At 43.7% G+C, this 19,340-nt stretch overlaps 1 protein-coding gene across 1 annotated transcript in view; it reads left to right on the top strand.

Moving 5' to 3' along the window:
* GTF2IRD1 (GTF2I repeat domain containing 1) overlaps positions 1–19,340 on the top strand; it is a 993,687-nt gene that overhangs the window by 609,971 nt on the left and 364,376 nt on the right. The window contains exons 12-17 of the mRNA XM_086954598.1: positions 5,321–5,432; positions 8,078–8,115; positions 10,018–10,098; positions 10,526–10,615; positions 11,636–11,689; positions 17,423–17,488. Of these exons, the coding sequence (XP_086810724.1) occupies positions 5,321–5,432; positions 8,078–8,115; positions 10,018–10,098; positions 10,526–10,615; positions 11,636–11,689; positions 17,423–17,488 (441 nt within the window). The remainder of the gene's footprint in view (positions 1–5,320; positions 5,433–8,077; positions 8,116–10,017; positions 10,099–10,525; positions 10,616–11,635; positions 11,690–17,422; positions 17,489–19,340) is intronic.

Genomic DNA, 19,340 nt, shown 5'->3' with positions numbered 1-19,340 from the left:
ACAGTTTTCACATGATCCACGTGTTCGTGCAGAGTAGAAGAATAGATCAAAATGTCATCTATGTACACGATGCAGAATGTCTCCAGACACCCACGTAGTACCTCATCCATGAAGTATTGGAAGGCGGCAGGGGCGTTACAGAGCCCGAAGGGCATCACAAGGTACTCGAACAATCCGAATTTAGTTCTAAACGCGGTTTTCCACTCGTCTCCACTCTGAACTCTAACCAAATGATACGCCCCTCGGAGATCGAGTTTTGTGAAGAATCGAGCTCCCTTCAGCTGGTCTAAGAGTACAGGTATAAGTGGCAGAGGGTAACGATTCTTCACCGTCATTCTGTTAATGGCCCTGTAATCAATGCATGGCCTCAATTCCTCGCAATCCTTCTTGGGAATAAAAAACATCGGCGAGGAAGCAGGCGATGTAGAATGACGGATGAACCCCGTAGCCAGATTTTCATCAAGGTAATTCCGCAAATACACGGTTTCTTTTTCAGTAAGGGCGTAGACTCGGCTACAAGGAATATCAGCCCCCGGAATGAGATCAATTCTACAGTCGTAGACACGATGTGGTGGCAGATCGGTGGCCTTCTGTTTGTCAAACAAAGAACTGAACTCCTGGTATTCATCAGGGAGAGCGGTGGCACAGCAGTATGGTCCGATAGAACATCCAGAAGCCAGGCAAACTGAAGGCGTAGCTTGTTGTTCTTCGGTACTAGACATTTCCTGTCTACAATTCGCCTTACAAAATGCAGAAGATAAGGTTATAGTGCGTGCTGCCCAGCTGACTTGAGGATCGTGAAGCGTCAGCCACGGCATACCCAATATGAGACGGAACTGGGGCGCGTCTATCAAGTCGAATTGTATCATCTCATGATGGTTTTGATTTGTCTGCATCCGCAGTGCTTGTGTATGATAAGAGACTGGACCAGATGACAACACCGTTCCATCCACTGCTTTGACCAGCTCCGGTTTATCCTTCTTCTCACATACAATCCCAATTTTCATAGCGTATTCCTGGTCAATGTAGTTACCAGTTGCTCCTGAGTCAAGCAGTGCATCAATTTCCATAGCATCACTGGAAGTGACCCATAAAGTTACTTTTAGATTCATGTGGGCCACTGCAGGATGCAAGGTATTCGCGAGTGTAAATGAGATCTTTGGCGGTAAACAACCCAAGGCAGCGACCTCCTCCTGATTTGGGCATGCTAGTTTTCCGCCGGTCTTCCCGCTTGTATGACAGCCTGTGAAGGGGATGCCGTCGATCTTCCAGGGAATACGTTTCTTGCTCGGCAATCTTTAACAAAATGACCCCCTTTTCCGCAGTAGAGGCACTGTTTAAGTCTCCTTCTCTTGTCTTTTTCTTCCTTTGAAAGGGGGCCCCTAATACCTCCTATTTGCATAGGTTCGACCCCCTCGGGCATCTTCGGGTGATCTTCTATGTTACTCCGGGGACGTGGGTAGAAAAAACGGCCGTCTCCTCTGCCTCTATCACCCCGTCTTTCCAGAAGGCGATGATCCAATTGAACGGTCAAGTCAATCAGTTCTTCACAGGTCGTGGGAAGTTGTACTACTTGAGCTAATACGTCTTTAAGCTCCCCCCGAAGCCCCTGGTAGAAAATAGAGATCCTCTTAGCAGTAGGCCACTCTGTTTCGACCACGAGACGATTAAAGGAAGTAATGTAGGAAAGCAGATCTTGGGACCCTTGTCGCAATGTCAATAACTCTCTATCCATAGACAACATATGGAGTTTTCTGTCGAACAAGCGTCTCAGTTCCAAGCAGAAATCATCAAAATCATGCAATACCGGATCATTTCTCTCCAGCAAAGGTATTGTCCAACTTGCTGCATTGCCTCCCATGTAGGACATCATAAACGCGGTCTTTGTTGTATCCTCTTGGAACACCCCCGGTTTGCACAGAAAGTGCAATCTACATTGATTTAAAAATGTCTCAAATTTACGGGGATCCCCGTAAAACCTTTCAGGAGGGGCCAGTGGAATTCCAGTATTCTGTATCACATGGACTGTAGGAACTGCATCCGAAGAAGAGGAGGGTGTGGACACTGTGAACCCACCCCCTTCAGCACCCTGGGACACAGGGGTTGTGGAAGTGGAAGGGGGTTGTAAAGTGGCCGGCTTGATATAAGAAGCCCCCTTGTTACCCTTACTGGACAATTCGGACATCTCTTTCCTAAGGACCCCCAGTTCCTTATATAGAACCTGACTCTCGGTGCGTGAAGTTGTGACTTCCTGCTGAAGAGCCGCAAGGCTCTCCACCACAGAATTTAATACACTTTCAACGTTCATCGTCCGGGCTGGGTCTTGTTACTTGGGCTTGTCAATCTGTCGGGACTGGCAGCAGCACAAGGAACATAAACGCCACTAACCTTACTACTTGTCCCAGCAGAGACGATGATAGATGCTAGAGCCTAGACTCCCTGCTTGCACAACCCCCAACAGAGTAAAGTTATACCTCTGTCTGACTTTGTGCAAAGAAGGGAAAAAAGGAGAGAAGAAGCAGATGTGGAAACGTAGAGATGGTTGTGCTTCTCTGCGCTTCGTCTCAGAATGGACTGGGTCTAAAGGACAGCTCTGTAACACCGTCACGGGTATCTGAAAGGGGAACAAACACACTATTACCCTTCAGGTTCACACTATACTTAATACTATTATCAATTGAGATTATGGTATCACTCACCACAACTCCTATTGCAAGGGCTTCTAATGGAAGGTGTCCAATAACTCCTTTCCTCATTAAATGTCCTTTTTATACATAGGATAATTCCCAAAGTCTCGGACCGTCAGTTCCACAATAATAGGTTTACTCCACCAAGCAAAAATCATAAACAAACGATGCTTCTAAATCTTCTGCTCTCCTGTCGTTGTTTAACAGCACAACACGGACTCCAATTTCCCAAAAAGTATTTCAAAGTACATATATTTCATTTGCCTTCGAACTCGAGTTCACTTTCCCTCTGACGGGCAGAATACAGATGCTTCCCTAGCGCAGCCGCGCAGGATCTATAAATGTTCTCTTTGCACTTTTAGCCTGTTATCGGCTCGCGTTAAATAGACACGCGCGCACGACAACCCGGCTAGATTACTCGCGTGTCACAGTAGCGCTGATGCGCACTAGAACGACTCCGCGGCTACCCTTAACTGTACAACTCTTCTCAGAGTCCAGGGTACGATTCTACAATCGGAAGGAGGCGAGCCCGCGCTCCTTCTCGTGATCACAAAAATACCGCTTGGCGAATGTCCGCTTCACCACACAGTCTCCAAACACGATTCCTCTGCTAAGCGCTGAACTTCTTCTCGCTGGAATCCGGCGGGGATCACCATCCGCCCATCCCTCGACTCGAACTGCAGGAACAATTGACAAGCACCTTTCTCTGGGGAAGGAGGGGCTTAGTACTCACAAGACTCCCCCAGGGCAGTCTGGGAGTCGTAGTTTTTTGCCACATGCCCGTTTTCACCACATAGCAGGAATTCAACCCTTTCATCTTCGCAATCGCCACAGGTATGTTTACATTCTTTTCCCGAACACTTGTCCACCATTCTTGCAGTTATTGCACTTCTACAAAAGATAGGGCCACGTCCATGTGGGCAGAGCACAATCATGTCCAGCCCACTTATCTTAATGAAATGAAAGTTGTAAATAGAATATCTGTTAAATCACCTCTTCAGTTTAATCTCAAGCCAGTGTTTAAAAATTGGGGCAGCAGAAAATAATTTTAAAAGTTCAGAACGTTATCTTTCTCTTGAATTTAGTGCAGGAAATAATCCATAATCGTGTAGAATGGCCGCCCCACAGGTCCACGACTGAGCCCAGGGATGCCCCTTTGCTTTTGTGGCTAATATGCAGAGTCTGCAGTCCATGGGGGCAGCCCTTGTACCTTTCTATAATTTAAAAGTGTACACTGTTACTGGCACCATTGCCTTGTTTAAAAGGAGAAAAGTCTGGAATAAATAAGACTGACATGTTACAAATGTGATAATGTATGCATTTCCCTGACATTGTGAGATACTATCAGTGCTTCATCTTTTAGATTTGGCATTTGATTTTATTGAAACTACATATCTCGATATACTTACTCTAGTCAGCCCTCTTCATGCAATAGTCTGCTACTGTGTCTTGACAATGTTTTTCTGCCCACAACTGCACACAGCATGGCACAATGTTCAGTCCACTTCAGCCATTGAATCCTTTCTGTGTTAAATGACCGCACCAACTCAGAAAATAGTCCCTTCAGTACCAGGGGCTTGTTGACTAATATGCCCTTTTTGAAATTAACTAATTTACTTTTACGCTTAGGAACATTTTGTGAGTGCCAGGTAGCTCTCCAGACACTACTACTGTGCCCTCGCTGCGCCTTGCTGTGGAAGGCAGGTAGTGTTCATGTTTGAATGGGTTTAAAAACCATTCATAGATGGACGCCCATGCATACACATTCACATGCATGCATCGGTGGTCATCTCTGAATGTTTTTTACTTTTGTAAAACATGTTCAAAGATGGCTGCTCATGTATGCTCCTGCACCCATGTAGGCAGCCATCTTTAAATGTCTTTTGTAAGACAGTATTAAAAAGAAACATTTCATAATCGCCATCCATGCATAAACCATTTTTTGTCATGGTTTTTGTAATAAAGTTTTACAATAGCCATTACAAATGGGGGCGGGGGGGACAAGTATTGGCAAAGGCAAAGATCGGCAGCTGATATCAGGCTGATTGTCTTTACCAGTGATTGTTTTCTTTCACTCTACTTTATTAATATGGTTTGGAAGTGGCAAATTAGCTAAAACCTGCAATTTCTAATCGATGTTGCTCTCTTTTTAACACATGGTTGCACAGTTAGGCAGCCTCATGGCTAAGCATGTACAATAACTTAAAGTGCGTTTGTCTAGAAAGCAGGTATTAAGCAATAAAAAAGTATCAGTTATCCTGTTAGGCTATTATATGGTAACACTAAGCAAAGCGCAATTAATATCAAACTGCAAATGGGCGAGCCATTCCCTATGCTGTCATAATATGGAAAAAGTTATGTTGTCATGCAATATGTCAACAATGCCAATGTTCAACATTAATAATCACTGTGACCCAGAAGAAAGTCATTAAGGTTCAAAATTGATCTTTTAGCCAGTATATGTATTTACAGACATGTGCATGTACTTCTTGTGACTGCAATAACTATTGCTTGTAATTTCTAACCTAGAGCGTTGTTCATGAGCCAAACCTTTTTGGCTAACTGTAATACTTATTTACTGATGCTGGTTTCACTTAATTTAATTATGAAATCTGCTGCATTAACATAACCAGGTAATAAATTTCCCAAAGAACCTATGAAGAATGATGGATGCATTCTGGGAGATGATATTGAACCGCAGCGACTGGATGTGCCTGATGTGGTTGGAGCATCACGTGCCAGCAGGTTAGTAGTTTCACTCTTTAGAGTTGTCCGATATGTGTGAGCTATTACAGAGCCTAATTAGGTCTTCCTGCTTTCAGTGTTTATTTCGACTGAATCCTGGTGGTGGTTTTCGTAATTTATTTTATTCAGGGCCTATCAGAGTGCACACATTCTGATGCAACCAAATGACAAATGTGGAGTATCCCTGGTGTTTAGCATAATGACAATCAGTCAATAAACATATCAAACCTATATAGTTCTCCAAGGGTCTCTTTGGTGCTTCATCTGCTGGACACAATACAAGGGGTATAACCCTAGAGTTTTGTTTCCTAAATCAGCACTTGACATGCATGACATGGTTTATCTGGTGGTAGACTTGTCACCTGCTGAGCTCTCCTTGACTGAATGTCTTCAGCACCTTTCATTTCTGCGGGAAAGCTCCCTGGAGTGGTCAGAGACACCTGCTGGCCTTCTTCAGTATATAATCTCACTGTGATTGTCTCAGGACGTATACAAACAGCGTATCCCCTTTATTTGATTTGTACCCAGATTAGCCTAGTCATTGTTGCTTATTATAATTTCAAAGTACACCCAACATCATGCTGAATCATCATGCTCTACAACATTGTGCACGTACAAGGAATAGGGATAATCAAGAGATATAAGAAATACTCAGTATCCTTAGGTCTTGCAGTGGAACTAGAAAAATACAAGCCTGATACTGCATGTATGCTACACATGTTTGCAGGTATGATGCTTAGGATTTAGGAGAGGCAAAGCAGCATAAATGTAGAGAAAATCTATTCTTACAATTTTTCACCAGAAACACATATTTGTTTAGGTAGGGTTTTTACCATTTTTACCTAGTTAAAACTAAAATCCAGAAAACCTAAGCAAATGTCTTTGCCTTCAAGAAAATTATTTTCATAATTTGGTTTAAAGATGGGCCCATGCTGTAATCAGCACACATGATTTGGCTGTGCCATCTTTAGCATTATATTTGATCTAGGCTGGTCTTACTGTAGGTTTATCTGCGCCGGTTTCATTAAAGTCGTGTCTGTCCCATAAATAACTTCCATTTTTATCATTTCAATAGGAATTCATGACATTGAATTGTAACAAACATGACTGTAGACAATGTATTTAATGGCACCTTTAAGATTGGTGGAGGGGAAGTGTTTTCTGTCATTTAGATTAAGTTATTTAGAGCTTGGCAGATATGGGACAGTCATCAAAAATTGGCAGCTGACCCTTTGGCCCTGTTTAGAGCCTGTAGCCAGGTTCACACTTTAGGGTGGACAGAAAACTCTAAGAAGTTCTAAATAATGCTCTGTATTTGCTAAAGTCCCAGATAGTGTGAGTGCCTGGCATTGTAGACTTACAGAGGACACGTTTTGAGGCCTCTGTGGAGCAGAACCTGAATATTGTAAACCTACGGCTCTCCCTCGTCCAAAATTGAGAAAACATCAAATAATGTAACCATCACCTGTTATTGACAAGGTGAACCCGTTTACATAAGCGAATGAGTTGTGAAGTAGTAGGATCCTAATTATTGAACAAAGCCATTATGATTGCTTTACAGTCAGGAGGTTCTTCAAGATATGCAGATATAGATGTTAGGCAAATATATCGGTGGTAATCCCTAGATTAAGAATTGGGTCCGCTATCAGTGATGGAGGTTATTGGAAAATGTATGTAAATTGGTGAATCTTATTAGGATTATTTGCAGAAAAATGTGTACTTAGTTAATTATCTACATTCTTTTTACATTTTCTACTTGTAATTTATTGTTGTGTAATCCAATCAAAAATACAAAATGAAGGCTAAAGGAACAGCCCTGGTGTTGTTGCCCTTAGTAATCAGTCACCCTAATTATCAACCTCAGGTAATACGTTACTATGTTTACTAATTGTTTAACATTGCATTCCCTACATTATTATTCTATAACGCGATTCAGAAGTTTTCATGAGGTTAAAAAGTCAAATATTTAGAATTTAAAAGAGTGTGGGGCCAGTAGCAGGATAGAGCTTTATTTGGTTGTGTGTGGAACAAATCAAAGATTTACTTAATTAGTCTTTGTTTTTTCCCTATCTTTCCCCTTGAATGTGTGCCCTTTCTTCCTTGCTCTAGCACCGCTAGGTAGCATAGCGTTGAGTGTTTACATATCAAGAATAACAGCTGGAAAGTGCCAGATCCTGAAAAGACCATCAGAACGAATTCAATTGTTTCCCTTTGATTGAGGAAAAGTTTATTGGGTAATGATTGACTGGTCTAGAGATTGAGGAACTTTTTGATATTGGACTGTGAAGAAGTAGGCATCTCACTACCTTTCTGAGCCAGGTGTGGAGATTCATGAAAAACGTCAGTTTCCAGTGATGTCAAACTATCTCCTTTATCAACTACCCGAGCACCAGGAATAATTGAATTTAGTCTACTTGTGCCTTAAAAGTGCACTCACTCAATTGTTTTGGTCTGATTTCTGAAAGGGATGATTGCTTTGAATGAATTTGCTACACAAGCAGCACAATCAATTCATTGAATTATGCCTTTATATCAATGACGAATTATTAACCATAACAACTGACTGTACAGGTCTGCGGCTGTTCCTAAAACACTGTTTAATTACGAGTTTCTAATGGCACTAACAACTTTCTTTTATTATGTAGATCTGAAAACATCGGTGTTGTTGAAGACTGCGAGCCAGGTAACTTAAACTTTTAAATGGTAAGGGGCACTGTCTCAGAGGACACTATCTTATTATATAGTGGGCTGTAAAATGTTCCAGACCACTGTTATTTTTTACAAAAGGGAAGTTCAAAAGGCTGTTTATCAAAGACTGCTACACTTTCATTTCAAGTTTGATATTGTCAGCTGTTCACGTTAGAATCAGTTCCGTTCCTTTAGCTGTTGGACCATAACTTTTTACAGATAGTTTGTCAATTTATAGGGCACCTGAAAAGATTTATTCAGTGGTAAAAGAATTGTTCTATTACATCTCACATTAAACCAGGGAATCTGCACTAAAGCATTGAAGCACATTCACAAAAACTTGCTCAGAAAAGGCAGTTGGTGGCCAGAATGAAAGTACTCAGTATTTTTTTAATTAATTAAATATTGTGTTTTTCCACACACAATTAACCATGCACTATTTTGAATACAATACAAACATGGAAAGGGGGTCTTTCTCTTATTTGAGCCTAATTCCCAAATCTCGTTCAATGTTACGCTGCATAGGTGAGGTTATGGAGGCTTACTTTAAATTTCATCTGGCAACCAACTGAAAGTACCCTTCTTCATGCAATTTGAAGCTAATGCCACCACACTATATTTTTTTAGAAAGCTGGAGCAATGAAAATCTTCTGTATGGTATGTCTTACCACTGAAGAGTCTCAGGCACAAGACACAAATTACTTTACTTACTTTCTTCAAATTGTACCCACTACCAAATGTCTTTTTGAGTGAGGCAGTTTACACTAAACAAGTCTCAGAGCAAAGGCAGAGCACTCAGTTTGTTTCTATTGTTTTGGTACCACACCTTCTGAAGGGATGATTACATCTGTTGGTATCAGGGGCTCAGTACAATGTCACAAGTAATCCTGATTTGGGCACACACAGTGGTTTGCCTCTGAACTGGAATTATAACTGCTGCAGTAATGCTGCACCCTTGCAGATTTTTGCCCTCACAGTATTCACCAGGTAAACTTTTGCGGAATTTGATGTTCACCAGGTAAGAGTTTGCAGAATTTGTGTGGCAAAAAACACATATTCCAATTTTACACCATAGTATTACCACATTCCACATAGAATTACTACATTATCGTATGTTACAAGATGCATAAATTGTAATGTTGCAGGGATTCAGCACCTGGCAAATAATGCTGCCCAGTATTGTCATAAACAATAGCATCCCGCTTGTAAACACCCAAAGTATCTGGTGCTTAATCTTTAGTATGGACATCTGAAGCTTGTGTAAGTGAGGGAAGGTGTCTCACTCAAAGGGAGAGGCTAGTGGGGTTACCTCATGAGAACTATTGCCAGCCTATGACTTTATGGTGCAGGTTCACATGAACTTTTAAACACAGTTGTACAGAAGTAGGCAACAGGATAAGGGCAGAAAGACCAGTACCAAACTTCACGTGAGAGGATTGATTGGCTTCTCCATTGCCAGTAAAGGCTGCTACTGGTTTTTAGCAGTGCCATCAGGATGCAAACAATTATAAGAAGCAGTATTTCAGGGCTTCAAATGGAATACCCATCTAGAAAATACTAAGTATGAATTCAGACGTTTCCATGCTACTTGATACGTAGGGCCTGTTTTAGGGTTTGGCAGACAAATATTCGTCACAAACGTGATGGATATCCCGTCCTCCTATTACAAGTGCATTATATCCCAACACACTTTAGTTAAGCGGAAGGGACATTTGTGATGGAGTACCAGTCCGCCAAACTGTAGATCAGGCCCCTAATCCAGTATTAAAAAAAGCAAAAACACTTCTGGTAGTTATAGGTAATAAGGTAAGGTCTATTACACACAGGAACAAATTTGAAGTAAGCTTCCTCTTAGTGATTCTTAATATCATCACTAGATACTCTCTTTTTTCTTTAGGAACCTCAGGTGATCGGAGAGGAGTAAAGCAGATAAAACAGGAGCCCGAAGATATAGACATAATTCACATTACGTTGCCAGGTACATGGAAGACTGTAATGAAATATGGCGTAGAGAAATTCAGTTGTGTTAGGTAAATAACATTGAATAGAAATGATGATTTTTAATCACATTGATAGAAATCCTCATAATAAATGATATAGTTCATAAATCATGGAATTCACTCAACGCTTTAAGCCATATATGGGTTGTTGCTAAATATTTTTTGATGAGCTGGAAGGTTTCACATTTTTTTTTCAGTTTCCTTGATATTTTATGTCTTTATCAATACTGGCAAAACCTTTACAGTATAAAGCCTTTTTGATGAAAAATGTTTAATACAGCTAAAATAAAAGAAGTGTAGAAATTAAAATTTGGGTTTGAGTAGAAAATGGAATAACTTGTTCAAGAGTATTGACTAGTTCTAAAGTTGTTTTCTAACATAAGGTGTTTGTATTTCTTTTAACAGAAGCCTCTTTCAACTCAGCTGATATACACAGCTCTGTAGCCAATCATGTGACTTCTCATGACTCCAAGTATCGACTGGAAACCTTAGCACGTAAGATTACTGAAGTAAAGCACGTAAGCTTCTTGTATTATAGTTCTTCATTTATCACTTCAAAAAGTGTTCTAAATCTATTCCGCTGGTCTGGTGTCAACTACCTCGAGCAGCTTTTGATGCATTTTCACTCGAGCAGTGCAAAGGGATGTACTTCAGCTGAATAGAGTTTGCTGCTTCCTGGTCCATAACCCTGTCATACCTGTTATAGCTGAACTCCATCACTTAGAGCCAGGGTGATGGAGATAGATGGAACACATAGTGAGGCATCACAGAGCTCCTTGATAGGGATACATAGGTTTACACATGATGAAACCCTCTTTACCCCTGCATATGCTTTGGTTTATACCAACAGCTGTAGTGGCAGAAAATGAAGGAGAACCCAAGCGGTCTTTTCCCTCTGGCATCCCTCCCATGCAAGCTTCAGTTGTGGGCCATTAGTACAGAGTAAGGTAGAGCATCATGTCCAGACGCCTATTGTTGGTGGCCTGGAGGGTTCCGTGTGCACCTTTAGAGAGGGTCTGGACACTGTGCTTGTGCACACTAACATAGCAAGGGCCTGTCCTACAGTTGTGGAATTGATTTTGTAATATAATTTCATGGCGAAATGTGTATGAAGTATAGCACATTAGTAGCTGGTTCATGTTTTGTAATTTAGCCTAATGTGTCATCCTTTTCTTATGTCTGTTTTAGGATGAGTTTGAAAACATTAGCATGTATAATAGAAGGTTTCGTTTTCATTTATTTCATATTATTATCTATTAGCAGTTCTATAGAGCAGACATGATGTAGAGGCTGATAGAACGTTTTACACATTCTCTACATAAATAATCTGTTGTGAGCTGAGGAAAGAAATGGACATACATTTTAAAAGAAATCAGTGAAAAATAAATGATTAAAGAGCAGGAAAAAGTTACATTGTAAAATCTTCTCCTTTTTGTGGGCAGGCGTTGGTAAGTCCCTAAACTATAAACGATATGCTCTGTCGTTGATTTATAGATCTTCCTTGCTCTTTCACAGGGTCAACTAGAAGATTAAGCGACGAGTCAAGATTTGAAGAGAGACGGATTGAGGGTAAGTTATAAGAGTAGAATAGACATTTTTCAATCAATCAATCACAGCATTTATATATATATATATAGCGCACTACACACCCAAAGGGTCTCAAGGCGCTAGGGGAGAGGGGTCCGCTACTGCTCGAACAGCCAGGTCTTGAGTTGCTTCCAGAAGGCGAGGTGGTCCTGGATCAGGCGGAGGTGGGTCGGGAGGGAGTTCCAAGTCTTGGCGGCGAGGTAGGAGAAGGACCGTCCTCCTGTGGTGGCTCTTCGGATGCGAGGGACGGCGGCGAGGGCGTGGCCAGTCGATCGAAGCTGGCGTTTGGGAGCGTAGAAGTTGAGGCGGCTGTTGAGGTATCCCGGGCCTTGGTTGTGTAGGGCTTTGTGTGCGTGGGTGAGGAGTCGGAAGGTGATTCTCTTGTTGACCGGGAGCCAGTGCAGGTCTCTCAGGTGTCCGGAGATGTGGCTGCGACAGGGGATGTCCAGGATGAGACGTGCTGAGGCGTTCTGGATCCGCTGGAGTCTCTTCTGGAGCTTGGCGGTGGTTCCGGCGTAGAGGGAGTTGCCGTAGTCCAGACGGCTGGTGACGAGGGCCTGGGTGACCGTCTTTCTGGTCTCGGTGGGGATCCACCGGAAGATCTTACGTAGCATGCGCAGGATGTTGAAGCACGACGAGGAGACGGCGTTGACTTGTCTGGTCATGGAGAGGGAGGAGTCCAGGATGAAGCCCAGGTTGCGTGCGTGGTCTGTTGGTTGGGGTGCGCTGCCCAGGGCGGGGGGCCACCAGGAGTCGTCCCAGGCGGAGGGTGAGGATCCCTGGATGAGGACTTCCGTCTTGTCCGAGTTCAGTTTCAGGCGGCTGTTCTTCATCCATTCGGCTACCTCTTTCATCCCTTCGTGTAGGTTGTCTCTGGCGGTGGCGGGGTCGTTGGTGAGGGAGAGGATCAGCTGGGTGTCGTCGGCGTAGGAGATGATGTTGAGGTTGTGCTGGCTTGTGATGTCTGCGAGGGGGCTCGTGTAGATGTTGAAGAGGGTTGGACTGAGCGAGGAGCCTTGAGGGACTCCGCAGATGACTTCGGTGGCTTCCGATCTGAACGGAGGGAGGCAGACTCTCTGTGTCCCTCCGGCGAGGAAGGAGATGATCCACTCCAGTGCCTTCTCCTGGACTCCGACGTTGCTGAGGCGCTGTACTAGGGTACGGTGGCAGACAGTGTCAAAGGCCGTGGAGAGGTCTAGGAGGATGAGGGCCGCTCTTTCTCCGTTGTCGAGCAGTGCTCGGATGTCATCGGTGGCTGCGATCAGGGCAGTCTCGGTGCTGTGGCTTGTCCGGAAGCCAGACTGCGAGGGGTCGAGGGATCCGTTCATCTCGAGGAAGGCGGCCAGCTGCTTGTTGACGGTCTTCTCGATGACTTTTGCAGGAAACGGGAGCAGCGAGATGGGGCGGTAGTTCTTGAGGTCGGTGGGGTCGGCTGATGGCTTCTTGAGTAGGGCGCTGAGTTCGGCGTGCTTCCAGCTCTCCGGGAAGGTAGCGGTGTTGAAGGAGGTGTTGATGATGTCCCGCAGTTGGGGTGCGATGACAGCGTCGGCCTTGTTGAAGACGTGGTGAGGGCAGGGGTCGGTCGGAGATCCGAAGTGGATGGAGTTCATTGTGCGGATGGTGTCTTCGGTGTTGATCGGAGTCCAGGCACGGAGGGTGGTGGTGGGGGGCGGGGGTTCGGTCGTGGCGTGCGTCGGTTGAGTGCTGAAGCTGTTGTGTATGTCCGCGATCTTGTTGTGGAAGTAGGAGGCGAGGGAGTTGCAGAGGTCTTGGGAAGGGGTGATGTCGTTGTTTCCGGGGTTGGAGAGCTCTTTGACGATGTTGAAGAGTTCCTTGCTGTTGTGTGCGTTGTTGTCCAGTCGTTCCTTGAATGCGGTTTTCTTGGTGGTGCGGATGAGTTGGTGGTGCTTTCGGGTGGCGAGCTTGAGGGCAGCCATGTTGTCCGGAGTTGGGTCTCTGCGTCAGGTTTTCTCGAGGGCGCGGCAGTTCTTCTTGGAGCTCTTGAGTTCGTCGGTGAACCATGGGGCTTTCTTGCTGCCGGGTCTGCTAGGCGGGGTCCTCAGGGGGGCGAGGTCGTCTGCGCAGTCGCTGATCCACTTGGTGAGGTTGGAGGCCGCCTGGCTTGGGTTCGGTGTGCTGGTGGGAGGGTTCATGCTCAGGGAGGTCGTGAGTTGGTCGGCTGTGATCTTGTTCCAGCTTCTGCGTGCAACCTGCTGCTGGTGGTGGTGGATCGTGGTCCTTCTGAAGCTGAAGTGGACGCAGCTGTGGTCCGTCCAGTGGAGTCCGGTGGCGTGGCTGAAGGCGATGTCCTTGCTGGATGAGAAGACGGGGTCGAGTGTGTGTCCGGCGTAGTGGGTGGGGGTGGTGACCAGTTGCTTGAGTCCCAGGTTTGCGAGGTTGTCCAGCAGGGTGGTGGTGTTGCGGTCGTTGTTGTTCTCCAGGTGGAAGTTGAGGTCCCAGAGGAGGATGTAGTCAGCAGAGCAGAGGGCGTGCGGGCTGATGAAGTCGGCGATGTCTTCACTGAATTGTGTGCGTGGTCCTGGGGGCCTGCAGATGAGGGTGCCTCTGAGGGTGGTCTTGGGGTTGATGTGGACCTGGAAGTGAAGGTGCTCGGCGGGTGCGAGGGTGTCGTCGGTGTTGGTCGTGATGCGGATGGTGTTCCTGTAGATGATGGCGATGCCTCCTCCTGTGTTGTTGATGCGGTCCCTTCGGATGATCTTGTAGCCGTCTGGGATGGCGATGGCGATGTCGGGCGCTGAAGAGGCGTTCATCCAGGTTTCCGTGAAGAAGGCGACGTCTGGGGCTGTGGAGTCGAGCAGGTTCCAAATCTCGATGGCGTGCCTGTGGACGGAGCGGGTGTTGAGCGAGATGCATTTCAGGTGGCTGTGGCTGTTGCTCGTCTTGGTCTTGGTCGGTGCTGGTGTAGTGGAGGTCTGGATGCAGGTGAACTTGCAGGAGTAACAACAAAGAAGGAGTACCCACTTCATTAGAGGAAATATAGTAATTAACTGTTTCCTCCAGGGTATTGTTTGGGTTTGCACAAAGTGCCCCAACCCGTTTAACTGGACAGTGCTTGTCCTTTAAGACGACCCCTCACTCACCAACCTGGTTGGTGACATGCTTCATCATTGGGGTCCCACCCCATAGGCCGAGTGCCTATAGGGTGTGCTGCGACACCTGACTACAGTGGAGCGGGATATTGTTTCTTTTTTATATGTGCTTAAAATTACAGTGTGAGGGTATGTTTAAAAAGGGCCAGTACTACTCGATTCAAGACTTTATTCTTGAGTGTCTGTGCCCTACTAAAACCAATGTGGCACCGTTGCCTAATTAGGAAGGCTGGGGTGTCTCGAGAAGTGTAGTAAAAGAATTATTAAAAATAGCGAAGTGTGCTATGTGCGGAAATTATAAAGAAAACTAGGTCTACATGTTTCAACCAATTTAAAAATTCTCTGGTTTTCGTCAGGACCGTGAATGTTTTGCACGGGGTGGTACGCACGCGCTAAGGTGCGCCCTGCCTTCGTGCAAGCGTAAGACCACAAACTGTGGTCTAGATGAAAAAGGGTGTCTTAGATCCTGATTTCAGGAAAAAACCTGTAAGAAAAAGAAGGAAAAAACGGGGTTGGGATGACGTACTGAAAATGACACAAGGGTGTACATATAACACATACATGCTGGTGACATGGTCGCCACAATTAGGTGATTGCCTGAATGAAAATATTCATATAGGAAGTGCTGGTTCAGAAATACACTAAAGTATTGATTAAAAATCGCGCTTAAGTGGGTACCATCATGCGAGGCACAATCAGTGAGGTACTCGACTGAATGACTTGGTGACGGAGTGGTGAGTGATCTTTACTTGTGTAGTGTGGCGGATTGCTACTGAGTCTAACAGATGTGATTGAAATAGGTACAGGAAACCCATTCCATTTGGCCGCCTGTATCCCGTTTTGCTAACAAACTCGTGTTTTGCATGCTAATTATTATCATCAGTTTAAGAAAGCATACGATTATCCCTCTTTAGGCGATGCTTACACTCTGAAGCGATGTTTCTCACTTCATGGGCTTCGGATCGACCAAGACGGCAATTGTCCGTCACCTAAATAATTCAAAATTGGGCGTAAGCACACGAGGATCAAACAAAATGTTTGCGCTGTCATCCTGCTCGTGGAAACGAGGATGCAGTGCGCTCGTATGTCCCCGTGCCATTAGGCGGTCGATAAGTACTTACATTGGGTATGTGATCCTGTGGCGGTAAACCTACTTGGTTACTGCGCTCGAAGCCCCGATGAGTGATCGTTGCCTCGGTGAAGCCTAGTGAAGTAACCTGCTCGGCATTTCCTGGTAGGGGCGTGATGAAATGTGTCAGCGTCTCATGAGCCAATAGGAGTGCGTGCCTAGGGCGTGATTACAGTTCTCCCAATCGTTAGGCTACGTCGGAGTGATGCGCTGTGAGCTGGTTACCCTAGCAACCACGTTTGGTTTCTCTCATTGCGGGAAAACGTGACTTGTCAGTATTAGACTGACACGTATACGGAGGGTGGTTCCGATCACGTGTCTTGTGGTCTGTTGACGTATTGGGTTGCCGGAAACCTAAGCTGTCACTTTCAAACTTATACGTAAACGGAACGGAATTCCGATCACGTGTGATCTGATGACGTATTGTGATCTGGGTGTGAAAGCAAACACGCGTGCTTGAATAGGGAACCAGGCACAGGAGTTGCAGCAGAAGGGTCCGTGGGTGTGTCTCGGGGTGGCTCGGTAGCAACCCCGATATTTTTAAATACTGTATTCAACACACATGGGTGCGGGCATTAGAACAGGTGCTTTTTCTGTTAACTTATGATTGGTGTGAATTTTAGCAGTCATAAGAATTGTTGGAAAAACCAGTCATAGCTGTGATCTGCTTTTACCATTTTAATGTAATGCATACAACTTTTGGCTCTAAATCAGAAAGATCCAAAGTAAAGTGGATATGCCAGGAACATCAGAAATGTTAACATTTTTATACCATACCTGCAAAGATTTAGACCAGGGAGAATCTGGAGATCTTTTGAGATTTGACGATACAGTATAGAAAGTATTTGTGAATTTTAATTACAGCTCAGAAACCCTTGCCTTTTATACGTTTGCTGTTGGCGTTGCACTTTGGGCACAGGATAAAAAAAGTCTGTAGCTACTCTGAGATGCTCATTATCTTCTAATTTGCTCCAGAATGAAGCTTTACAATTCAGAATCCATGTATATGTTCCCCAAATATGCAAATACACAGGTATAGGCTGCAGCGGCGTTCTGTGCTCATGCTCCTTATGCCCCCATCTGGAGTAATAGCACAAAAGATAATTAATTTGGACTTGTCGTTAGTCCCCTGTGATACTAAAAATTACATTGGACAGATTGTTAAAACTGTGAAGGTGGTGTCCTTTGTGTGCACACTTGGCCATTAGACATGGTACCAAGATCATTGTACTGATTACATGTGGCTGACTGGCCGGCAGCCACTTCATAATAACTTCATGTCACTAAAATTTTGAGCTGGTCTATAATCTGCATCGACTTCTCTAGTCACAATATCTGGGATTGATCATTGGAGAACAGGAAAGTCAGTGCCAAGAGTTGCTGGAAAATGGCAAATACATTATTTACTCGCTTGATGTCACAGCATTTAGAATGTATCTGGACAGAAAACGTTTAATAATTGGTTCAACTTTGCAGAGGGAATCGGAGATATTACAAGGAATCTAAGGAAGAAAGTAGAGGCTCTCTTCAGTGCCAAATATGGTAAGTACAGTATCTATAAGTCATTAACTCTGTAAGCGATATTAGAAATATTTTCATCAAAGAATTAAAAGAAATGTCTTTGAATGTGGAAAGCGGTCAATAATGCCACTCAGGCTCAGCCATACTTCATGTAATGTTAATACTAAAATCATTGTAAAAAAACGTTAGTTAAGGTTTATTTGCGGTTTATGTCTGGCTGAATACTACTTACAAAACAGAAACAGATGTTGCTGTTCCACGCTTTATGCTTTTCAAAGTACAATTACATCCATGTTTAAGGATTACAGATATTGTATAAATAATTTTATAGAGGATGGTACTATGCACAAGATAATGATTGAGCTTTGAAAAAGGTAATAGTGAGTGCGGGAGTTAAGATTACATTGTTGCATTAACTGGTAAATTTGAATGTATGACATTACAGCGCATACATTTACAATGCATGCCTTTACAACACAGTTTTTACATCGCAACATTCTTTACAACAAATTATTTTACATAGCATACCATTGCATCGCATTTTCAGAAACTACCTTTACAATGCATTCCATTACATGGCATTATACTTTTACAACACATACCATTACAATGCATACCATTACATTGCATTTAAGGTAAGTGTTGGATAGTATGGGGTAATAATTACTATTATTATTAATAGTATTATATAATTACTATACTATTATTCAGTGAGTGCAACAGTAGGGTAAGTGCTGGATAGTGTAGGGGGAACAATTACTATTCTGACTCCAATGAGTGCAACAGTAGGGTAAGTGTTGGATAGTGTAGGGGTAAAAATTACTATTCTAACTCCAGTGAGTGCAACAGTTGGGTAAGTGTCGGATAGTGTTAGGGTACTATGCGTTGTAATGGTATGCATTGTAATGACTTGCGATGTAATGCCAACGTTGTAGTGACATGCATTGTAATGACATGCGTTGTAGGGATGTGCAATGTAATGGCTGCATTGTAATGGCATGTGTTGTAAAGGATGTTGCGATGTAATGACTGCTATGTAAAGGTAGTGCGATGTAATGACTGTGTTGTAAAGGTTGTTTGCCAGTAAATTTTCTGCTTTTGAGGTTTATTTTCTAGATCCTGGACAGCCTTCAATAAAGTTTTTCAGTGAATGTAATATTTTTTAATGTGAAAGCACAATCTCCTTGCATCCATGGTCTTGGGTCTTTATGAATATGACTGATCTGTCATATGAGCCTTAAAGCCATTTTGTTCTATTGAGTATTAATGACCAAAAGTGGTAATCAGTGTACTGAACCTCAGTTTGTTCAAAGTGCTAATGAACCTTAATGGCACCGGGCAGTAATGAAAAGGAGATTAAATAAAAACAGGAAAGTTCAATGGTACAGTTATTAATATTAATCACTCCATTGAGTTATGATCATTAATAATAAACCCAGACTATAATGATCCTCAACGTCCCTAGATACTGAGTATTTAAAGACCTGAAAAGTAAGGAACCTAAATGGAACCAAGAATTAATCAACATAAAAGGCTGTGGCCAGTTTTGGGCTTAAATTGTACCGTGACAATGCTCTCAGTATGTAGTCACACTCAATGTCCCCAAACAATAATGAGCTTCAGTGATCCTTAATGAAACCAGCCAGTAATTTACCCCAGTCTCCCTGGGTAGTAATATCAATTTGTGGAAGCTAATATTGAGCATCATTACTAGCCCCAGGCAATATTAAACCTCAGTCACCACGGGCATTCACAATCCTTAATGTCCCAGTCATGCTTATCAGTTACAGGTATTAAAGAGCATCATGGCACAGGCCATCAGAGGAGTACATTCTGGGAAGGCCACGGCCCAGAAAGGGATTCCCATAGAACT

Source organism: Lissotriton vulgaris, chromosome 2_1 (assembly GCF_964263255.1).
Source record: "Lissotriton vulgaris chromosome 2_1, aLisVul1.2, whole genome shotgun sequence".
Taxonomy (NCBI): Eukaryota; Metazoa; Chordata; class Amphibia; order Caudata; family Salamandridae; genus Lissotriton; species Lissotriton vulgaris.
This window is presented reverse-complemented; position numbering and strand designations above follow the sequence as displayed.